This window comes from Maniola jurtina, chromosome 28 (genome assembly GCF_905333055.1).
Source record: "Maniola jurtina chromosome 28, ilManJurt1.1, whole genome shotgun sequence".
In the NCBI taxonomy this organism is placed as follows: domain Eukaryota; kingdom Metazoa; phylum Arthropoda; class Insecta; order Lepidoptera; family Nymphalidae; genus Maniola; species Maniola jurtina.
The window spans coordinates 236,605-257,618 of record NC_060056.1 but is presented as its reverse complement, the minus strand read 5'-3'; the positions used below and the strand labels follow the sequence as shown (position 1 = coordinate 257,618).

Genomic DNA, 21,014 nt, shown 5'->3' with positions numbered 1-21,014 from the left:
TTATTATTTTTTTAATTATTAAGGTAGTTAATTCGATTTTATTTTGTTTAATTTAATTCTTTAATTAAATTGCTAATATTTACACGGTTTAATTCACATTTGTACAATATTTAGAAAATAATAGAAACGGTAACCCATGTGATAGGCAAGTGTAATAGTTAGCGAATTTCCCGTGCGGTTTTCACTGTTTAAATTAAGTGCTTTGTTGTGAAACTTTCAAAAATGCGTGAAATAGTGCATTTGCAGACTGGCCAGTGTGGAAACCAGATCGGTTCAAAGGTGGGATGATAAAAACCTTTTCTTTCTATGATAATTTCCTTTAGTTTATTTGGGACGAAAATAGAAAACTCATGGGAAATTCTATAAATAATTGTTACGCTCTAAATACCGTTCGCGACGAGATCGCTCTATCGCTCATCTCGAAGATGTCATTCCATTCTAATATAATGCATATTTATTAAATAAATATGAATAATTTATCAATAATCCATACTTAATATTATAAATGCGTAAGTGAGTCTATCTGTCTGTCTGCTACCTTTACACGGTCCAAAAGTGTAACCGATTCTGACGAAATTTGGTACAGGGTTAGCTTATATCCCGGGGACGGACATAGACTACTTTTTATCCCGGAAAATCAAAAAGTTCTCGCAAGATTCATAAAGACCCACACTTAACCGATTTGTATGAAATTTGGTACCGAAGCAGCTTGCGTTCCTGTAATCGAAATAGGCAACTTTTTATCCCGGAAAATCAAACAGTTCCCACGGGATCTATAAAAATCTAAATCCACGCGGACGAAGTCGCGGGCACCCTCTAGTTATAAATGTAATAGGTTTTTTATTTATACCTATAGGACTTCTTGGATGAAATTAAATTTATGTATTTTAATTAGAATAGCGAGATTAGTATAAAAACTAAAAAGTAAAGTTTTTTATTTAAAATAAGAAGATAGGTAGGTTACGAAATAAAACCCGCCAAGTGCGAGTCAGACTCGCGTACCGAGGGTTCCGTGCTCGGGTATTTTTCCGACATTTTGCACGCTAAATCAAAAACTGTTATAAAAAACCGGCCAAGTGCGAGTCGGACTCGCGCACCGAGGGTTTCGTACTCGAGTAATTTTCCGACATTTTGCACGATAAATCAATTTTTTTATAAAAATAAATAAAAATCTGTTTTAGAATGTACAGGTAAAGCCTTTTCGTATGATACCTCACTTGGTATATAGTGTATCTTCCTTGAAAGTTGAAAATACTAACTAAATAATTATTATTTGTTCATGGCCACATTTTAATTATCATTGGCGAAATTAAAGTGCCATAAGCCAGTGCATATTAGTTTACAAATTGCGAAAAACCAAATTAAATTGGAATTTCGCGGGCAGGCCCGTCTCATGCGCCTTAAAAAGATTTTTCCCACAGTTCTGGGAGATAATCTCCGACGAGCATGGTATCGACCCAACGGGGCATTACCATGGCGACAGCGAGCTGCAGCTCGAGAGGATCCAGGTCTACTACAACGAGGCGGCTGGTGGTAAGGCAGGTACAGTACTTTCATAAGTTACGCCGATGTACCTGCGCAGAAACCTTACTTTTGAACGCCAATCATAGCGCTCGTCCGCAGTCGCTAGCCTAGGGTTTGAAGCCAGGGTAGGCATTAAGGTATTTACCTATTTACTGGCCTCATATTCCTCATTACTGGAAGTCATGACCTCTTTCATTAATTACATAATGGTAGGGCTTTTCTTGGGATAATAATACGGTGGATGTCCAGATCTTTCCGCATTTTTTATTAGCAGGTCAATGAAAAATAGCATTTGAGTTATAAATAGGGTAAGCAGAGCTTTTGTGCCTCTATGACCTGCATGCCACCGCTCGTCCGTCCGCTATTGGTTGTTGCCTGCGCGCCATGTTTTGTGTGCGCGAATTATGAGCGAGATAGTTATATGTCAGTGCGTGCGTCTCTGTTTTTCAATCTTAACGTCTACTTAGAAGATGCCAATTCACTCTTGTTTTAAAGCCTACACGGAAAACAGATCGCGGAAGAGAGTTCTAAATCTTAGCCATGCGCGCCGAGAAATAGAATAGAATGGAATGGATTTTAATCAAGTAAACTTTTTACAAGTGCTTTTGCGTCAAAATAATCTACCACTGGTTCGGAATGCCGTTCCTACCGAGAAGAACCAACAAGAAACTCGTCGGTTGCTCTTTCCAAGTGTAAAGGGGTAAAGTCTTTGGTCATTCGTACATGAGGAATGGTGACGCAAAACGTTTCATGCATGTTATGTGGTTATTATATGAAGAAATATATCTTTGCAGACATGCGCTTCGTCCCCCGTGCGGTCTTGGTAGACTTGGAACCTGGCACGATGGACGCGATCAGATCCTCATCCTATGGAGAACTGTTCAGACCTGATAACTACGTGTTTGGACAGAGTGGAGCTGGTAAGTCTATTCCATCATCAGCTCTATTAGACCTGAAACCTGGCACGATGGTTTGTTAGGTTTTCATCCTATGGAGAATTATACAGACCTGATAATTACGTATTTGGAAAGAGTGGAGCAGCTGGCAAGTCCACTCCATCATCAGATTGTAGACCTGGAGCCTGGCACGATGGCACCTCGGTCATATTTACCCTATGGAGAACTGTTCAGACCAGATAATTACGTGTTGGGGCAGAGTGGAGCTGGTAAGTCTACTCCATCATCAGCTCTAGTAAACCTGAAACCTGGCACGATGGTTTATTAGGTCTTCATCCTATAGAGAATTATACAGACCTGACAATTCGAATGAGTCTACCTACTCCACCATCATCAACTCTGAAGCCTGGTGCGACGGTTTATTAGATATTCATGAAGGCTTAGATCTGAATGATTACATGTTAACGACCATATTTTTTAGGTTCTGTACCAAAAAAGGAAAAGGAAAAGAGGAATCGAAATCTTACAAGCTATTGTTTTAATAATATTTCTTAATCTAACCTAAATAATTTTGTATCGCCTTTTGTTCAAATTCAACGCGCAAGCAACCTACATATTACACGGAACCTGTTATAAGTAGTCTATAGTCTATGTACGTCATCTGTCAATGTCAGACATACCAAAAGAAATGTCTAGAATTAGGAGTCGATACTTAAGTCCTAGAGTCTAACGTGTAACTACTAACTAGAACATGTAATACCTAATAGAATAAAGGATCAGTCAAAGTACCAACGTATTTTATTATATGGTGCAAGAAGCGGAGCACGAAGTGACTTCGAAATATAACCATGCCCGACACTAAAAAAGACACGCCGCATGGTGGGCGACCTGAGGTGGCGACTTCAAACAGGCTAAACATCGTAGGAAACCTGAAGCCGATGAGCCTGGAAGGCAATCTGGCTGTCAACTGGAGAAAATGGCACCAAACGTTCACAATATTTCTAAAGGCAAGTGGCATTTCCCAGGAATCTGATGAAAGAAAAGTCGCAGTCTTATTACACTTCATAGGCGCTGACAGCTTGGAAATATTCAACACTTTCGGTCTAGACATCGAGAAAATCACATATAGTGCATTAATTGATAAATTTGAAGAATATTTTGTTCCAAAACGAAACATAACCTATGAGTGTTATAAATTTTTTACTACTAAACAAAAAGTAGAAGAGAGTCTGGAAGATTTTTTAACACGCTTAATAAATAAAAGTAAATCATGTGAATTTGAAAGTCTGCAAGAAAGGATGATTAAAGATATTTACATAACAAATATGCATGAAAATTATCAACATGTCAGGGAAAAACTTTTACTTGAAGACAATTTAACCTTAGAACGGGCTAGAAATTTGTCTAAAAGCATAGTGTCAGCCAAGTCTCATGCAGCAGAATTCAAAGAGTCTACTAATGTCTTCTTCCAACGTCAGTCAGTCAAACAGTCATCGTCACAGTCAAGAACAAGGTCACAGTCTCAAAATAGGAACAAATGTACTCGGTGTGGTCAAATTCATCGATTTAAGTGTCCAGCTCGCAATGCAAAATGTAGAAAGTGTCTTATTATAGGTCATTATGCAGCATTGTGTAAGTCTAAACAAGTAAAGTATGTACAACAAGAGGAAAATTATACATATGAAGGTAATGATTCAAAGTATTTGTTTGTCGGACATTTGAATTCAAGTCTATCTACAAATTCAGATTGGAGTGTCAATTTTTCAATTAATAATATAAATGTACAATGTATTTTAGATACTGGAAGTGATGCTAATGTCATGTCATATAATTTGTTTCAGTCATTAAATGTCATTGAAAATTTTTCACCTTGTCATGCCAAAGTAACATCTTATTGTGGAAATAGTATACCAATACTAGGTCAACAAAAGCTTGAATGTACCTATTATGTAAATAGTCAACCTCAGTCAAAATTAATTAATTTTATTATAGCAAATGTGTCGTCTCCAACTGTCATTGGTAAAAATACATGTTCAGAGTTAGGTCTTATTAAAAGAGTCTTTAATATTGTCAAGTCAGATGATTGTCAAAGTCTAGGTCAGAATTATGAGTCAAACTTAGTCACAAGTCAAAGTCAAAGGTCAGAGTTTAATAACTGTCTTGTTAACAACAATAATTGTCAGTCACAGTCATATGAAGGGAATAATTGTCATGTTCAGTCAAAATCATACTATATCAATAAAAATTATAATTTACAGAGTCTTTTGTCTAAGTATAAATCTGTATTCGATGGATTGGGCTGTCTACCTGGTGAGTGTCACATTACTGTCAATAAAGATGTCCGTCCCAAAATTGATCCACCACGGAAAATTCCATTCTCATTACATGATAGACTGAAGAAGGAATTGGACCATATGGAAAGTCTGGATGTCATCACCAAGGTCACTGAGCCAACGTCATGGGTGAGTTCACTTTTATTAGTCGAAAAGAAAAATGGTCAACTTAGAGTCTGTCTTGACCCAAGAAATTTGAACGAAGCGATATGTAGATCACATTATCCAATACCTACTATTGATATTGTGCGGTCTAAGCTACATGGAGCATCATATTTTTCTACTCTGGATGCCAGCAGTGGATTTTGGGTTATTTGTCTTGATACAGAAAGTTCAATGTTGTGTACGTTCAACACCCCATTTGGCCGCTACAGGTTTAAAAGATTACCTTTTGGTATCAACTGTGCCCCTGAAATATTTCATCGAATTATGACAGAAACATTCGGTGTACTACCTGGAGTCATGGTGTATGCTGATGATATTTTAGTCTACGGCAAGGATCGTCAAGAACATGATGAAAATTTACAAAGAGTCTTTAAGAAAGCTCAAGAAGTCAACCTGAAATTCAATAAAAGTAAGTGTAAATTTGGTCATACACAGGTTAAATATTTAGGGCATATATTTTCAAAAAATGGAGTGTCTCCTGACCCAGATAAAGTCCGGGCTATCAAAGATATGCCGTCTCCTGTCTGTCTCAAGGATCTACAAAGATTTCTAGGAATTTTAAATTATCTGGGAGGATTTATAAAGAATTTGGCAGAGGAAACTGAACCTCTACGTCTGTTATTAAAAAAGTCAAGTGAATGGTCATGGAATGAGAGTCATGAAGCTACATTTACACGTTTAAAAAATATTATTTGTCAAGCACCAGTTTTGTCACACTATAATGTCAAAAAGTCAGTAGTTTTGTCAGTTGATTCAAGTCAGTCAGCAGTCGGTGCAGTCTTGCTTCAAGATGAACATCCAATTTGTTATGCGTCTAAAACATTAACGTCAAGTCAGAAAAACATGGCACAGATTGAAAAAGAACTGTATGCCATTGTCTTTGGATGTATTCGATTTCATCAATATCTTTATGGTAAAATAGTCACAGTTGAAACAGATCACCGTCCTTTAATTACTTTATTCAGAAAGCCCTTAGCTGAAGTCCCAACACGTCTGCAGAGGTTAATGCTGAGAATACAGTCCTACGACTTAAAGGTTGAATACAAACCTGGCACAAAAATGTACATTGCCGATTCATTATCACGTGCAGCTTTACCCGAGTCTAGTGAAGATGAGTTGGATGAAGAGGTCATGGTTCATGTCAACATGCTAGTAAAAAACTTACCTATTTCAGAAGAGCGTCTTCAGTGGCTAGTCCAGGCTACAGAAAATGATGAATGTTTGCAGCTACTTAAGAAATACTATAAGGAAGGATGGCCTGATAGAAAGTCAGAAGTCAATAAACTAGTACTACCCTATTGGAACTGTCGTCATGAAGTACATGCTGTCGGTAATTTATTACTTAAAGGTAACAGTCTTATAATACCTACAAAATTAAGGTCAGAAATTTTAAAAATAATACACAGTGGTCATCAAGGCATTGAAAAGTCAAAGAATTTCGCCAGAGGAGTTGTGTATTGGCCATTGATGTCACATGATATACAGCAGTGTGTGGAACATTGTGAAACATGTTTGTCACACAGGAATGCCAATCCACCAGAACCTCTAATGTCACACAAAATTTGTACTTTTCCTTGGGAAAAAGTTGGAGTAGATTATTTAAAATTTAAAAATCAAACTATACTTGTCATTGAAGATTATTATTCAAATTACATTGAAATTGCTAATGTCAGTTCAACAGGAGCCAAAGCTCTGATTAATGCGCTGAAATCTATATTCAGTCGTCACGGAATTCCTGTATTTTTGAATTCGGATAATGGACCCCTGTATAATTCCCAGGAATTCAAACAGTTCTTAGCGTCATGGAGTATAACTCATACCACATCTAGTCCATACCTGCCTCGTTCTAATGGATTAGTGGAGTCTGGAGTAAAAATTGTAAAACGCATACTTACTAAATGTGCAGAGTCAGGCGATGATCCATATCTTGCTTTATTGCAATACAGAACTACACCTAGAAACAACTTACCGTCTCCATCTGAGTTACTGATGTCCCGTCGTCTCAGAACGCTCATACCTACTGTTATAAAACATCTGGAACCTAAAGTAATGAGTCATAGGATATATAAGAAAATAAAACAACAGAATAATTATAAACAAAAGTTTTATTATGATAAAAAGTCAAAAATTTTGCCTAATGTCAAGAAAGGAGATAAAATTATGTTTAAAAAGACACCAGAGTCAAAATGGCAACCTGGAGAGATTGTCAAAGAATGTGAGCAACCTCGATCATTTATAGTTGAAGCTCCAGACGGGTCAACATACAGGAGAAATCGTCAACACATATCTTCGCATTTTCCAAGTCCAACTAAGGATATAAGTCAAGAAAAGAAAGGAGAAAGTCCAGTAAGTAGTAAGAATGTCAGTCCAAAGATGGAAATGAGAATGGAAGAGTCTAAAGAAAGTAAAGATGAGGGAATAAAGAGAACAATAAGTGGTAGACAGGTCAAAGCCCCAGTTAGATTTCAAGATTGTATGTAAAATAATTAATCATAAGCGTTTAAGTAGATTTTAAGTTTTATAAAAAAGTCAAACCATTGTCAGTCTGTAAGTTTAAAGTAAATATTAAGTCAGTTGTCAATATGTAAGTTTTATAAAAAATTGTCACGCATTCGGTTAGTCCTGATATGTTCATAGATGATAGATATTAATGTCTTTTTAAAAAAATGAAAAAGGGAGATGTTATAAGTAGTCTATAGTCTATGTACGTCATCTGTCAATGTCAGACATACCAAAAGAAATGTCTAGAATTAGGAGTCGATACTTAAGTCCTAGAGTCTAACGTGTAACTACTAACTAGAACATGTAATACCTAATAGAATAAAGGATCAGTCAAAGTACCAACGTATTTTATTATATACCCTTATAGGATCACTTTGTTGTCTTTCTTTCTGTCCATCCGTCCGTCCGTCTGTCCGTCTGTCCGTCGTGTCTGGTTAAGAAAACCTATTGGGTACTTCCCGTTGACCTAGAATCATGAAATTTGGCAGTTAGGTAGGTCTTATATAGCACAAGTACAGGAATAAATCTGAAAACCACGAATTTATGGTTACATCATTAAAAAAAAAGTGTTTCAATTTTCAAAGTAAGATAACTATACCAAGTGGGGTATCATATGAAAGGACTTATACCTGTACATTCTAAAACAGATTTTAATTTATTTTTATGCATAATAGTTTTTGATTTATCGTTTCGAAAAAAATACTCGAGTATGGAACCCTCGGTGCGCGAGTCCGACTCGCACTTGGCAGGTTTCGTTTTTTTTGAAAACCTGTTGTGGTTCAGGCAACAACTGGGCGAAGGGCCACTACACGGAGGGCGCCGAGCTGGTGGACGCCGTGATGGACGTGGTGCGCAAGGAGGCGGAGCCCTGCGACTGCTTACAGGGTACGACATTTTTGAACATAAGTATTTATTAAAATACTAGCTGATGCCCGCGACTTCGTTCGCGTGGATGTAGTTTTTTAAAAAATCCCGTGGGAACCCTTTGATTTTCCGGGATAAAAAGTAGCCTATGTGCTAATCCAGAGTATAATCTATCTCCATTCTAAATTTCAGCTCAATCCGTCCAGTAGTTTTTGCGTGAAGGAGTAACAAACATACACACACACACACACACACACACACACACACACACACACACACACACACACACACACACACACACACACACATACAAACTTTCGCCTTTATAATATTAGTGTGATAGTGTGATGATGTGATTAAGTGTGATTACAATAAAACTTAAAGCTAGCCTTATCTAATTACTATACAAATCATGCCCGCGTGGATTGATGCCAATCTGAATACTGGCTGCATTTCCACGTTGGACAGCCAGGCTGATCCGTTGCGCAAAAAATGAGCCAGCCTCTCTGTCACCTGATGAGGCTATTAATCGCGGTGAAATGTCTCGTAAAAAAATTATTGCACTAAGACTCCATGGCCCCAGGGTCTCCACGCCAAACGGAACAAAAAAGAAAGTTAACGAGAAAAGACTAACCTATCCCTACATAAGGTCACCTCATATTCCCTTATAGTGACCCCAAACCTACCATTAAGGGGCATGAGACGGGCCTGCCGGCGAAATTCAAATTTAATTTGGTTTTTCGCATTTTTTAAACTAATACGACAACGTAGGCTTATGGCATTTTCAATTGCGACAATGGCAGTATCATCCTCACAGGTTTATATAAAAATCTTTACTTGAAAGGGTCCAGGTTAAGAAATTAGCTGTAGTATCGACTAATTCTGACACATTCTAGCTCACAACCTTATAACCAACAGTAATACGTTCAGACTGACCACAGACAAATGGTGAAGGTCTATGACTTTATGGCTTCTGTCCAGGGTTTCAACTGACACACTCTCTGGGCGGTGGTACAGGGTCAGGCCTCGGCACTTTGCTGCTCAGCAAGTTGCGAGAGGAATACCCTGACAGGATTGTTAACACGTTCAGCGTTACCCCTTCGCCTAAGGTCAGTAGATTAACTTGTTTTTCTTAGGGCTCTATACCTCAAAAGGGGAAGAGGAACCCTTATAGGATCACTTTGTTATCTGTCCGTTTGCCATATCTGTCAAGGAAACCTATAGGGTACTTCCCGTTGACCGAGAAACATGAAATTTGGCAGGTAGGTAGATAAAAAGAAAAATCCGAAGACAAACGGACAGACGGATAGACAAACAGTCAGACAAAAAGTGATCCTATTAGGGTTCCATTTTTCCTTTTGAGGTATGGAACCCTAAAAATACCCGAGTACGGAACCCTCGGTGCGCGAGTCTGACTCACACTTGGCCGGATTTTTTTTATTTAAAATTTTCACCACAATTTTTGTTTCCAGGTCTCGGATACAGTAGTAGAGCCTTACAACGCGACTCTGTCTGTCCACCAGTTAGTGGAAAACACGGATGAAACCTTCTGCATCGACAACGAAGCGTTATATGACATATGCTTCCGCACGCTTCGGCTCGCTTCGCCCACTTATGGCGACCTCAACCATCTGGTGTCTGTAAGTGAAACATTGTTTTGTGTAGTTCGTGCAGGTTAGTGTAGTTTTTGTGTAGCTTGGTGCAGATTAGTGCACCAACTAGTGGAGAACACGGACGAAACCTTCTGCATCAACAACGAAGAGTTATATGACATATGCTTCCGCACGCTTCGGCTCGCTTCGCCCACTTATCGCGACCTCAACCATCTGGTGTCTATAAGTGACATATTGTTTTGTGTAGTTCGTGCAGATTAGTGCAGTTTAGTGCACCAACTAGTGGAGAACACTTTCTCCATCGACAACGCTTCGACTCGCTTCGCCTATTTATGGTGGTCTTAACACCTATGGTTGCAAAAGTATTTTTGAATAAGCTAGGTATAACAATATGTGTACACTTCAAAAACTGTAGTAGGTACTTCAATCAATCAATCAGGCTGTTTTCGTCCACGGTTTGGAGGATTGGAGGTCGTCCCACACTGCGCTTGCTAATACGCGGTCTCCACTCCAGAACACGTCTTCCCCAGTGGCCATCAGTTCTGCGGCAGACGTAGCCTGCCCACTGCCACTTCAGCTGGCTAATTCACTGAGCTATGTCGGTCACTCTGGTTCTCTTACAGATATACCTAGTACTTATTTTATGAAAAAGCAAAAAATACTATTAGTCCTACACGTATGTCTACAGCTGACGATGTCCGGGGTGACGACATGTCTGCGCTTCCCCGGACAACTGAACGCAGATCTGCGCAAGCTCGCCGTCAACATGGTGCCCTTTCCACGACTCCACTTCTTTATGCCCGGTGGGTACTTCGGTTTTTAGGGTCTGAAGGGTTCCGATGGGACCCTATGACGCATTAACGTTTGAAAGAAAGATAAATGTTTATTTCTTATCTAGATGATGCCCGCAGCTTCGCCCGCGTGGATTGGTCAGATCCCCTGCAGCATCAGGACTGAGGAGTTGGAATCCAAATTTTTTATTTAACAAGGTCACAAAGTTACCTTAACAATAAATAAAAAAAATCGCAAATCGGTTCAGGAATCTCGGAGATATCAGAGTTAGAAAAACACAACTCCATTTTCCAAAGTCGGTTAAAAGAGTAGCCTATGTTACTCATTGGTTAATCCTCTACTTGTCTGTAAAAGTCCCGTCAAAATAGGTTTAGCCATTCCGAAGATTAGCCCGTTCAAACAGACACGACACTTCAATTTTATTTATTAGTATAGATTTCAACTCTATCAATCAATGTTATCCACAAAGAACTGCATCCACATTTTCTGGTCCTTCGAACCGGATCTACTTCCGTATCACACGCCCCATGTTTGCAGGTTTTGCCCCATTGACCGCGCGGAACAGCCAGGGATACAGAGCGTTGACTGTTGCGGAGTTGACACAACAGGTAATTTACAACCTTTCTATTAATTAATAAATTATTATTACCATATATTCCTATTTTTTAAGAACAAAGAAAAAAGCTGTTGGAACGAACATATAATAATATGAAATACTGGTTTGAGATTGTGGTTTTTGTTGTACATCATGATCACAGACCACCCCTTATCAACCCATTTCCGCCCCACTACTGAGTACGGGTCTCCTCTCAGAATGAGAAGGGTTTAGGCCATAGTCTGCCACGCTGGCCCAATGCGGATTGGCAGACTTCACACACCTTTGAGAACATGGAGAACTCTCAGGCATGCAGGTTTCCTCACGATGTTTTCCTTCACCGTTAAAGCAAGTGATATTTAATTGCTAAAAACGCACATAAGTGAAAAGTTAGTGGTGCGTGCCCGGGATCGAACCCCCGACCTCCGATTAGGAGGCGGACGTTCTTACCACTAGGCTATCGCAGCTTTTGTTGTACGATGGTATGGAATCTTTCACGTGCGAGCCCTGATTCGCACACGACTGGTTTTCTATCTCTGGACATGCGGAACCCAAAAAAATAATAATTATTAAGAGGGCTCTCTCCGTCACTCGCTCCATATAAACGTAGTTCGTCTCTCAATGGAATACTAACCAATCATACTCAATGGAATTTTGTAGAAACGTTCCGGGAACTAATATCTATGCCAGTGGTTTTCCAGATTTCCGTTAAAATATTCGGTTTCAAAGTTACGCGGTCTTAAAAATTCACATACAAATCTTTGAGCCCGTGTAATTTTAAAACTACATATTTTTAGAAAAAATCTAAAACACCACAGGCACAGATATTATTTTCTAGATTATGTCTGCAAAATTTCATGGACTTTGGTTGCTTAATATTCAAATGATATTGGGGCTACGATTGTATGGAGTAAGTGATGGAGAGAGTCCCGTTAGTTAACCGTTTGCGTGATACAGATGTTCAGTCCGATAAACATGATGGCGGCGTGCGACCCGCGCCGTGGACGCTACCTCACGGTTGCAGCCATCTTCCGCGGCCGCATGTCCATGAAGGAGGTCGACGAACAGATGCTCACTGTGCAGGACAAGAACTCCAGGTACAGTTACACTGACTGACTGAAGCGATCCACCTACAGTTCAAACTACAGCTCCACAAAATAAATCACCCACTGCGCAGGTTCAAGACCTTTTAACATGACTTCAACATTAACAGAGAGCATAGTCACACAGAAAGTCTTAGACATGGAAAGATTTTTTCTTTTAAAATAGTCGCTCTTTTTTTTACAACACACGGAATCGTCAAAAGTGCCCTTACCGCAATGAACCAGCAAGAAACTCGGCAGGTGCTCTTTTCAAAGAGGTGTACCTATAGTGAGAAACTGACTCTGAAATATAAAAATACAGCTTAAAACCGCTATATAGTCCAACTATTATAGGTTAAGACCATAGACTAAAGACTTCCATTAAGCAAATATTGTTCCCGAGAGAAGTCAGGGCGGATCAGCTAGTCTTGTGTCAATTTTGTATATCATGTGTTTTGTTTACAGCTACTTTGTAGAATGGATTCCCAACAACGTGAAAGTGGCGGTATGCGACGTGCCCCCGCGTGGACTCAAGATGGCGGCCACGTTCGTGGGCAACACCACCGCCATACAGGAGATATTCAAGCGCATATCCGAACAGTTCACACTCATGTTCCGTAGAAAGGTAAGTTCTATGCATGTGACGTGCCCAACCGTGGGCAACACCTTCACCGTACTGGATATAATTCCAATAAGCGCATACCCAAATAGTTCACACTCATGTTCCGCAGAAAGGTAAGTTCTACCTATGTGACGTACCCACGCGTGGGCGACAAAACTTCCATACAAGAGATATTCAAGCGCATATCCGAGCAATTCACACTCATGTTCCGCAGAAAGGTATGTTCTATGCATGTAACGTGCCCACGCGTGGACAACACCTCCACCATACAGGAGATATTCCAGCGCATAGTTATCCAAATAATAATTCAAACTCATGTTCCGCAGAAAGGTAAGTTCTATGTATGTCATTTGCCCACACGTGAGCAAATAAACTTCCATTCAGGAGATATTTAAACATACAGGGTGGTCAAAAAGTCGTGGATCAAACGAAATAGGGAGATAGAGGAGGTCATTTCTAGCAAAAAAAAATTCTACAGCATGGCCATATTTAAATTGTCCTAAGAGTTATGAATATTTTTGGGTTTTTTAACAAAATACCAGATTCTCTTACAATTAGACTAATTTAAAAAAAATGAGATAAAAAACAATAAAACAAACGATGCTGTGTCATTACTAGATAATGTATCAGCACTACAAACCTTCTATTGAGGCTCTGGCTACCAAATTACAAGAGCAATTAATTTTTTTCCAAAACTTTTAAAGCGTTACCAAAAATTAAATGTCACTTTAAAAGCGCACTGTGAAAAAAAAATGTACTACGGAAAAGTGACCCTGTATCAGAAAAACTTGCTGATTTAATGCCAATTTAAATGAGGTATAACACATTACTCTTTGTTTCGTAATTCTGGTATTATAATCGTTTTTTCATATCAAGGTGCAAATTTCAGTAGATTAGTTTACTTCAAAATAATTTCTAAGATTATCATGCTGCTAGTTAAACTGCTAATTTTTTGTACGTTGGAATGCTAGAAACATCACTGTGCTTGTCACACTTAAACTTTGTGAAAAGAACAGAAACTCTTAAGTACCACCACGTGCCAGAACTACCCAGAACGCCCTCTTTTCTAGGAAACAAAAGGATAAAAAAACTATGCCTCTCTTTCACATCCTTCCTTATTCCAACAATGCAAATAGAAAGGATGATTAGTGTGAACGAGAGGCATAGTTTCTTTATCCTTTTGTTTCCTAGAAAAGATGAACTACTTGCAAGACGGGCGTTCTGGGGAGTTCTGGCACGTGGTGGTAGTGAAGAGTTTCTGTTCTTTTCACAAAGTTTAAGTGTGACAAGCACAGTGATGTTTCTAGCATTCCAACGTACAAAAAACTAGCAGTTTAACTAGCAGCATGATAATCTTAGAAATTATTTTGAAGTAAACTAATCTACTGAAATTTGCACCTTGATATGAAAAAACGATTATAATACCAGAATTACGAAACAAAGAGTAATGTCACGGTAATGGTATGTACAGTATTCCAACTTCATACAAACGGACGAAACGCGAGCTATACCTACGCACCTCGATGTCGGCAGGCGCTCGACATGCAGACAGTCGCGATTGTGCCGCAGTGACGAACGGGCGGTGTTTTGTTTTTCTAAAAATAACCACGCGATTTTTTCGTTGTATGTGAAACCCGATCAAAGAAGCCACAATTTCAGCTCAGAATGTCGGTATTTAAGGTACCGGGACTACAATAAGATTAATTCGCAAACTTTTTTGATTGTACCCAGCGATGATTTTGTGCAATATATACAAAAAATGGAGAAAATGTTCCGAACTTCATTTAAAACCAAATATATAAATTGTAAAGTAGCTGCAGGTGTCTATAACCAAGTAAAATATATTTATTCCTTTTTCTCTATCTTGCTCATGTTCCCCAAAACAATTTTTGATTAAAAGCTTCATAGGGATGCGGATTTTTTAAACTTTAAAATTTAATAATTCGTAACGTTCGTTTAATTTCCTACGTCTCAGTCGAGGCGCAAATATAAACATGGTTTTTTAATTAAATCTACCAATCAAAAAACAACACGCATTTTTATTGAACATTTCCTATGCAATTCACAAAGTATTTTATTTGTTTATGTAAAAAAAGTATATTTACAATCACAAAACTAGATGGAAACACAAAGTAGGCAAATGTAATTAAACTACTGGAGGCGGGCAGCCCTACCGCATGTTTACGTACCGCGCAGCTGTAGGTATTTATTTCAAAGAAACGGCCGAGTTAGAATACTGTATAGATAATATTACCGTGGTAATGTGTTATACCTCATTTAAATTGGCATTAAATCAGCAAGTTTTTCTGATACAGGGTCACTTTTCCGTAGTACATTTTTTTTCACAGTGCGCTTTTAAAGTGACATTAAATTTTTGGTAACGCTTTAAAAGTTTTGGAAAAAAATTAATTGCTCTTGTAATTTGGTAGCCAGAGCCTCAATAGAAGGTTTGTAGTGCTGATACATTATCTAGTAATGACACAGCATCGTTTGTTTTATTGTTTTTTATCTCATTTTTTTTAAATTAGTCTAATTGTAAGAGAATCTGGTATTTTGTTAAAAAACCCAAAAATATTCATAACTCTTAGGGCAATTTAAATATGGCCATGCTGTAGAATTTTTTTTTGCTGGAAATGACCTCCTCTATCTCCCTATTGCGTTTGATCCACGACTTTTTGACCACCCTGTATATCCGAGCAATTCACACTCACATGTTCCGCAGAAAGATAAGTTCTATGCATGTCACATGCCCACGCGTGGGAAACAAGACTTCCATAGAGGAGACATTCAAACGAACAGTTCATTCATGTTCGAAATAAAGTTGAGCTCTATGAATAACGTGCGTGTGCGTGTGTAGTACGCCTTAAGCATGTTATGGCCCAAACTTTTTTCGTTCTAAGAGGTTTGTACTCAGTAGTGGGCCGGCGATGAGTTGATATTAATAAATTGATATGTTTTGGTCGCAGGCGTTCCTGCACTGGTACACAGGCGAGGGTATGGATGAGATGGAGTTCACAGAAGCGGAGAGTAACATGAACGACTTGGTGTCGGAGTACCAGCAATACGAGGTAGAGATCAATCATCAACCTATGTCCACAGCTGGACAAAAGTCTTTTTAGGGACGTCCACACGCCACGGTTTTTAACCCCCGACCCAAAAAGAGGGGTGTTATAAGTTTGACGTGTGTATCTGTCTGTGGCATCGTAGCTCCTAAACTAATGAATCGATTTTAATTTAGTTTTTTTTGTTTGAAAAGTGGCTTGATCGAGAGTGTTCTTAGCTATAATCCAAGGAAATCGGTTCAGCCGTTTGAAAGTTATCAGCTCTTTTCTAGTTACTGTAACCTTCACTTGTCGGGGGTGTTATAAATTTTTAATTTACACTTGTGCACCGATGCATGCTTTACCATTAGGATTTAATCAAAGTCATTAAAAAGTACTGCCATTAAAAAGCCGTAAACTACAAAAAATAATTTTTGAGTAGACCAAAACACCCGGGAATTTTTAAAAACTAATGTTTCTAATCACACTAATATTATAAAGGCGAAAGTTTGTATGTGTGTGTGTTAGTGTGTGTGTGTGTGTTTATTACTCCTTCACGCTAAAACTACTGGACGGATTTGGCTGAAATTTGGAATGAAGATAGATAATATCCTGGATTAGCACATAGGCTACTTTTTATCCCGGAAAATCAAAGAGTTCCCACGGGATTTCTAAAAACCTAAATCCACGCGGGCTAAGCTGCGGGCATCAGCTAGTAAAATATAATGCTACATATAGTACGCGACAGGTCGAGATGGCAATCGGAGTGAGGACGCCGCACACCCGCGGCACAGATGTGATGCGGGATAACACGGGTGAAGTGCGGGTGTGTGGGGCGTCCCCCCCTCATACTCCTATTGCCATCTCGATTATTATCAACCTGTCGCGTAGTTTCAAGTTAGTTTTTAGTTTGGTTCTTCATAGTTAGCAAAGATTTTTAGAATACTTTTTGAAAATATACTTTTTCTTAAAAAGAATATTTGCCACGCTAATCATCATGACTAATTCTCCCCTTTCCCCTCCAATTAAGCGTTAGGGTGCTTTTCCACCAGAGATGTGCTATGCAGCTATGCTGCGAAGATGTGAAATCTACGCTACGAAAATATGTGACCGTTTCCACCAATACTAAGTAAGCTATGTAGCTGTGCGAGGAGGATGCGCTATGAAGATGCGCCGCCGCAAAGTAGCTGCGCATACTGTAGGTATTATGCTCTGCACCACTATCGACGACCCATAGCAGGTATCCATTGCACGCAGCCATAGCAAGCATCCTTCCATATAAAAACATATCTTATTAGTTGAATCCGTTTCCACCAGTGCTAAGCTATGTGCACCAATGAATATGATTGGTGGATATCAAACGCATCCATAGCAACGTAGCATAGCACATCTCTGGTGGAAAAGCAGCCATAAGCTTGTGCCAGGAGTGGGAACGACAATAGTGCAACGTGTAAGGTTTGAACCGCCGACCTTTCGGAATTTAGTCCGCTCCTCAACCGTTGAGCTATCGAGGCTCTAAATTTAATTTAATTTCAGGAAGTAGGTGTCGATGAAGATTTCGACGAACAGGAAGAGGTCCCCGGAGAAGAGGAGTTTCCTGAAGAATAAAATGGAGAATAGCGGGTCCCCATAGGGGAGACTCCAAGCATAGCCTATCTAATGAATACCCGAGTGAAAAAGAGCGGAAAATTAATAAAATTAGGTCTTACAATGGTCCAAATCTTTGAATGGCGCGAAAATGTCTAGCAATCAATCATAGCGCGCATACGGCCACTATTGGTTGTTGCCTATGCGCCATGTTCTGTGCGCGCGAATTAGCTTATCCATACTTCCATACTAATATTATAAACGCGAAAGTGTGTCTGACTGTCTGTCTCTCTGCTACGTTTTCACGGCCCAACTGCTGAACCGATTTTAATTAAATTTGGTACAGACCTGGAATAGGTACATCTTGGAGAAGGACATAGGCTATTTTTTATCCCGGAAAATCAAAGAGTTCCTATGGAATTAAAAAAACCGAAATCCACGCGGGCATCCTGTAGTAATTTATTCATACTAATATAATTATAGTCTCTGTTGTTCTTGTGTTTAAAACCTTAACGTCAAGCTATAAGGTCTGTAATTCATTGGAGTACATTCGGTTTTACTCCGCGTTACTTGCGTTTTTCTGTGCAAACGAATTTTTCACCTCACTAGCTCAAAATGGACGCCTTTGATGTCTAAAACCAGTGAGCAAGTCGTTTTACGGCCGTATTCACAATCATTACTATGAGGTCTCACAGTGCGCTCGAACGCATAGTGTAGGTTCCACCAATCAGATCATTGTAAATTGACGTGATACAGTCATCTGATTGGTGGAACCTACACTGCGTTCGAGCGCACTGTGACACCTCATAGTAATGATTGTGAATACGGGTATTAGTGTTGTCTCAAGAAAAGTTCAACACTTTTTCTCACTGAGTGAGCAAAAAACGACTTCTGCTCACAGGATTATTAAAAAATCCAAAATTAGTTCGGATGAAGTTTTGGGCATCATTTAATTTATAATGTAACCAGAACGCTAGCAAAAACAAAGACAAGTTTAAAAGTTCACAGTATATTGCAAATAAAACATCTGACTGACGGTAGAGGTCAACAAACGTTCCGTAAATAGGTCACTCAAAGTCAATGCCACGTCTTAGGAGCCCGCAATGAATAGAGTGCAAAACTTTGACCCGATTTTTGCACGCTATACATTGCGGGTTTAACAAACACTAAATTACTAAACAAGAGGTAAATGGTTATTGGCATTAGATTGTGTTAAGGTAGTATAATAATAACGCTAAGTTTTTGCTAGAGATCTGGTTACACATTGTATAATATAAAATTAGACAGGTATTTATAAAATTAAGTACTTTTATTATTTATTCCTTTGTTATTAAAAAATAAAACTACAAAAAATATGCTACGGTTTTTTATTCAAATGAAATTGTATTTTATTAACAGGTTTTGGTGGAACTTTTCTAATAATTTCATTGCCGAAATTGTTATAGTTCAGATGCTCATTTATATTTGTTATAATTTCCTCTTCAACACCAGTACAATCCACAACTTCTATATTACCATCAGCTATATTACATTCTGTTATATTACATTGTGTATTACTAGATGTTATATTACTTTTGACAACATTACCATCATATTTAATTTCTGAATTACTAACTGTAACATTACTTTCAGTGATATTGTGACTTTTAATTTTTTTATTACTGCTATTTATAAAACAAGGTTGAAATTTCTTATTGTCCTTCATTTTACGTTTTTTAGAAACAAGTTTTATTTGATCACCTATGCATATAGGGTTAACGTCGCCCATATTAAGTTTTATAAGTTCTTTACCACCTGTTTGATTAATATTAGGATTTATTGGTTCATGATTTATATTTCTCAATTCATAAGTCTCAGTAACAGGTACATCTTTGGTTTCTATAGGTTTTTTCTGTTCGTTATTCAAGTTTTTTAATCTAAATATAACATCACGCTGTCGTTGCATCAATTTCTGTCTAGTTTCGTTAACATGTTCAAGTTCAGGAGCGTAACATACATGTAACGACCCTCCATAGAAGTTTTTCGTGTCAACCAACCGTTTAGCATGCCTAGCGGATTGTATTCTTTCATACTGCGCATGATATGTTTCCGTGAATGACTCGGAGGCATGTTCCTTTGATATGTTGAACTGTAATAGTTTGCCAAACTTTGAGAATAGGGCTTTGGTCTCTTGGCGCAGGTTCAGTGAAGGTACTCCGAATATCAGGAGGTGGTTTGACTCCTTGCTAATTGAGTATACCTGAAATACAAACATACATTTAAAAGGATAAACATACTGACTGATATCAACTTATAGCTTAAACCACTGGATCAATAAATTTGAGATATTGCTCTCTCTATAACATAAGCACCTCAAAGAACGGGGCTAACGTAATTACAACAGGATCTTGGAGAAAAGTAAATCCACAGAATGTAGATGCACGAAAATCTTTCTACTTATGAGGCATGAGACGGGTCTGCCCGTGATATTTAATTTGGTTTTTCGCAATTTGTAAACTAATACGACAAAGTAGGCTTATGGCATTTTAATTGCGCCAATGGCAGCATCATCCTCACAGGTTTATATAAAAATGTTTACTTGAAAGGGTCCACTTTAAGAAATTAGCTTCAGTATCCACTAAGTCTCACAAATTAGTTGATACTAGAGCTAATTTCTTAAAGTTACGTTTATATTGAAATGCTATTTAATTGTGTAGAGTCGAGATTTTAAAACTATAAATAAAAGTTATTACTTTATATGCTTCTAATGACTAATAGCTTTTTATGAAGTTTTACCTTTACAGCAGTTAATTTTCTCCCTTGCCTGTATGGAAGGCGAGTGGTGCAAAGCGGTTGCTGCTTGTGATGCAGTAACAAGATTTTTTCTTCGTTATTTTGTTCTTGCATAATAAGAGCGAATATCGGATTATGGGAATCAAAGAGTAAATGTATTATATGGGAATAATGAAAACCAAAACACCAAAAAGGAAATCGCTTTGTTTTGGTATAATTGTCAAAATCAAATGACAATCACAGATCACTATATACAGTCTAAAGACAATTATTATACGAGACATCACTTACAGGAATCGTTCAAAAACGGAAGAAAATAAGGGTGACTTCCACACTATCAATAAATCTTAATAAGGCCATAGACACTTGTTTTTTAATATTAGCTGAAGTGCCATGGATTCTAGCTTTTTAAGATGGATGCGACGGGTCTTCCCGCGAAATTCAAAAATTTGGTTTTTCGCAATTTGTAAACTAATATGACAAAGTAGGCTTATGGCACTTTAATTGCGACAATGGCAGTATCATCCTCACAGGTTTATAATATAAAAACCTTTACTTGAGCCTTGTTAGTTTACAAATTGCGAAAAACCAAATTAAATTTGAATTTCACGGGCAGTATTATCTAA

At 38.3% G+C, this 21,014-nt stretch overlaps 2 protein-coding genes across 3 annotated transcripts; one reads left to right on the top strand and one right to left on the bottom strand.

Moving 5' to 3' along the window:
* The first annotated feature begins 35 nt into the window (after positions 1-35).
* Positions 36-17,742, top strand: LOC123879503 (tubulin beta chain-like). Of its 2 annotated transcripts, XM_045927242.1 has the most exons (13): positions 36-279; positions 1,422-1,542; positions 2,319-2,444; positions 8,204-8,305; positions 9,266-9,393; positions 9,757-9,924; positions 10,586-10,700; positions 11,227-11,297; positions 12,242-12,381; positions 12,832-12,991; positions 15,955-16,056; positions 17,566-17,638; positions 17,676-17,742. In XM_045927242.1, exons 1-12 carry the CDS (start codon positions 223-225, stop codon positions 17,635-17,637), a joined length of 1,362 nt encoding a protein of 453 aa, XP_045783198.1. In that variant the 5' UTR covers positions 36-222; the 3' UTR covers position 17,638; positions 17,676-17,742. The 2 variants fall into 2 exon arrangements, with proteins under 2 accessions (XP_045783198.1, XP_045783199.1); XM_045927243.1 differs by lacking the exon at positions 1,422-1,542 and having other exon boundaries at positions 198-279; positions 17,566-17,742.
* Positions 17,743-18,967: 1,225 nt separating this feature from the next.
* Positions 18,968-20,620, bottom strand: LOC123879512 (RNA-binding protein 48). The gene is made up of 2 exons (XM_045927262.1): positions 20,392-20,620; positions 18,968-19,855 (listed from the first exon to the last, which is right to left on the bottom strand). Exons 1-2 carry the CDS (start codon positions 20,500-20,502, stop codon positions 18,974-18,976), a joined length of 993 nt encoding a protein of 330 aa, XP_045783218.1. The 5' UTR covers positions 20,503-20,620; the 3' UTR covers positions 18,968-18,973.
* Positions 20,621-21,014: the final 394 nt, after the last annotated feature.

Bases quoted from the DNA above. Each gene is read 5' to 3' on its own strand.
- LOC123879503 (XM_045927242.1), top strand. From the start codon at position 223: ATGCGTGAAATAGTGCATTTGCAGACTGGCCAGTGTGGAAACCAGATC. The intron at 12,382-12,831 runs GTACAGTTACAC...TTTTGTTTACAG, and splicing joins GTGCAGGACAAGAACTCCAG to CTACTTTGTAGAATGGATTC. The intron at 12,992-15,954 runs GTAAGTTCTATG...TTTTGGTCGCAG, and splicing joins CACTCATGTTCCGTAGAAAG to GCGTTCCTGCACTGGTACAC.
- LOC123879512 (XM_045927262.1), bottom strand. From the start codon at position 20,502: ATGCAAGAACAAAATAACGAAGAAAAAATCTTGTTACTGCATCACAAG. The intron at 19,856-20,391 runs GTAAAACTTCAT...TTTGTATTTCAG, and splicing joins GAAAATTAACTGCTGTAAAG to GTATACTCAATTAGCAAGGA.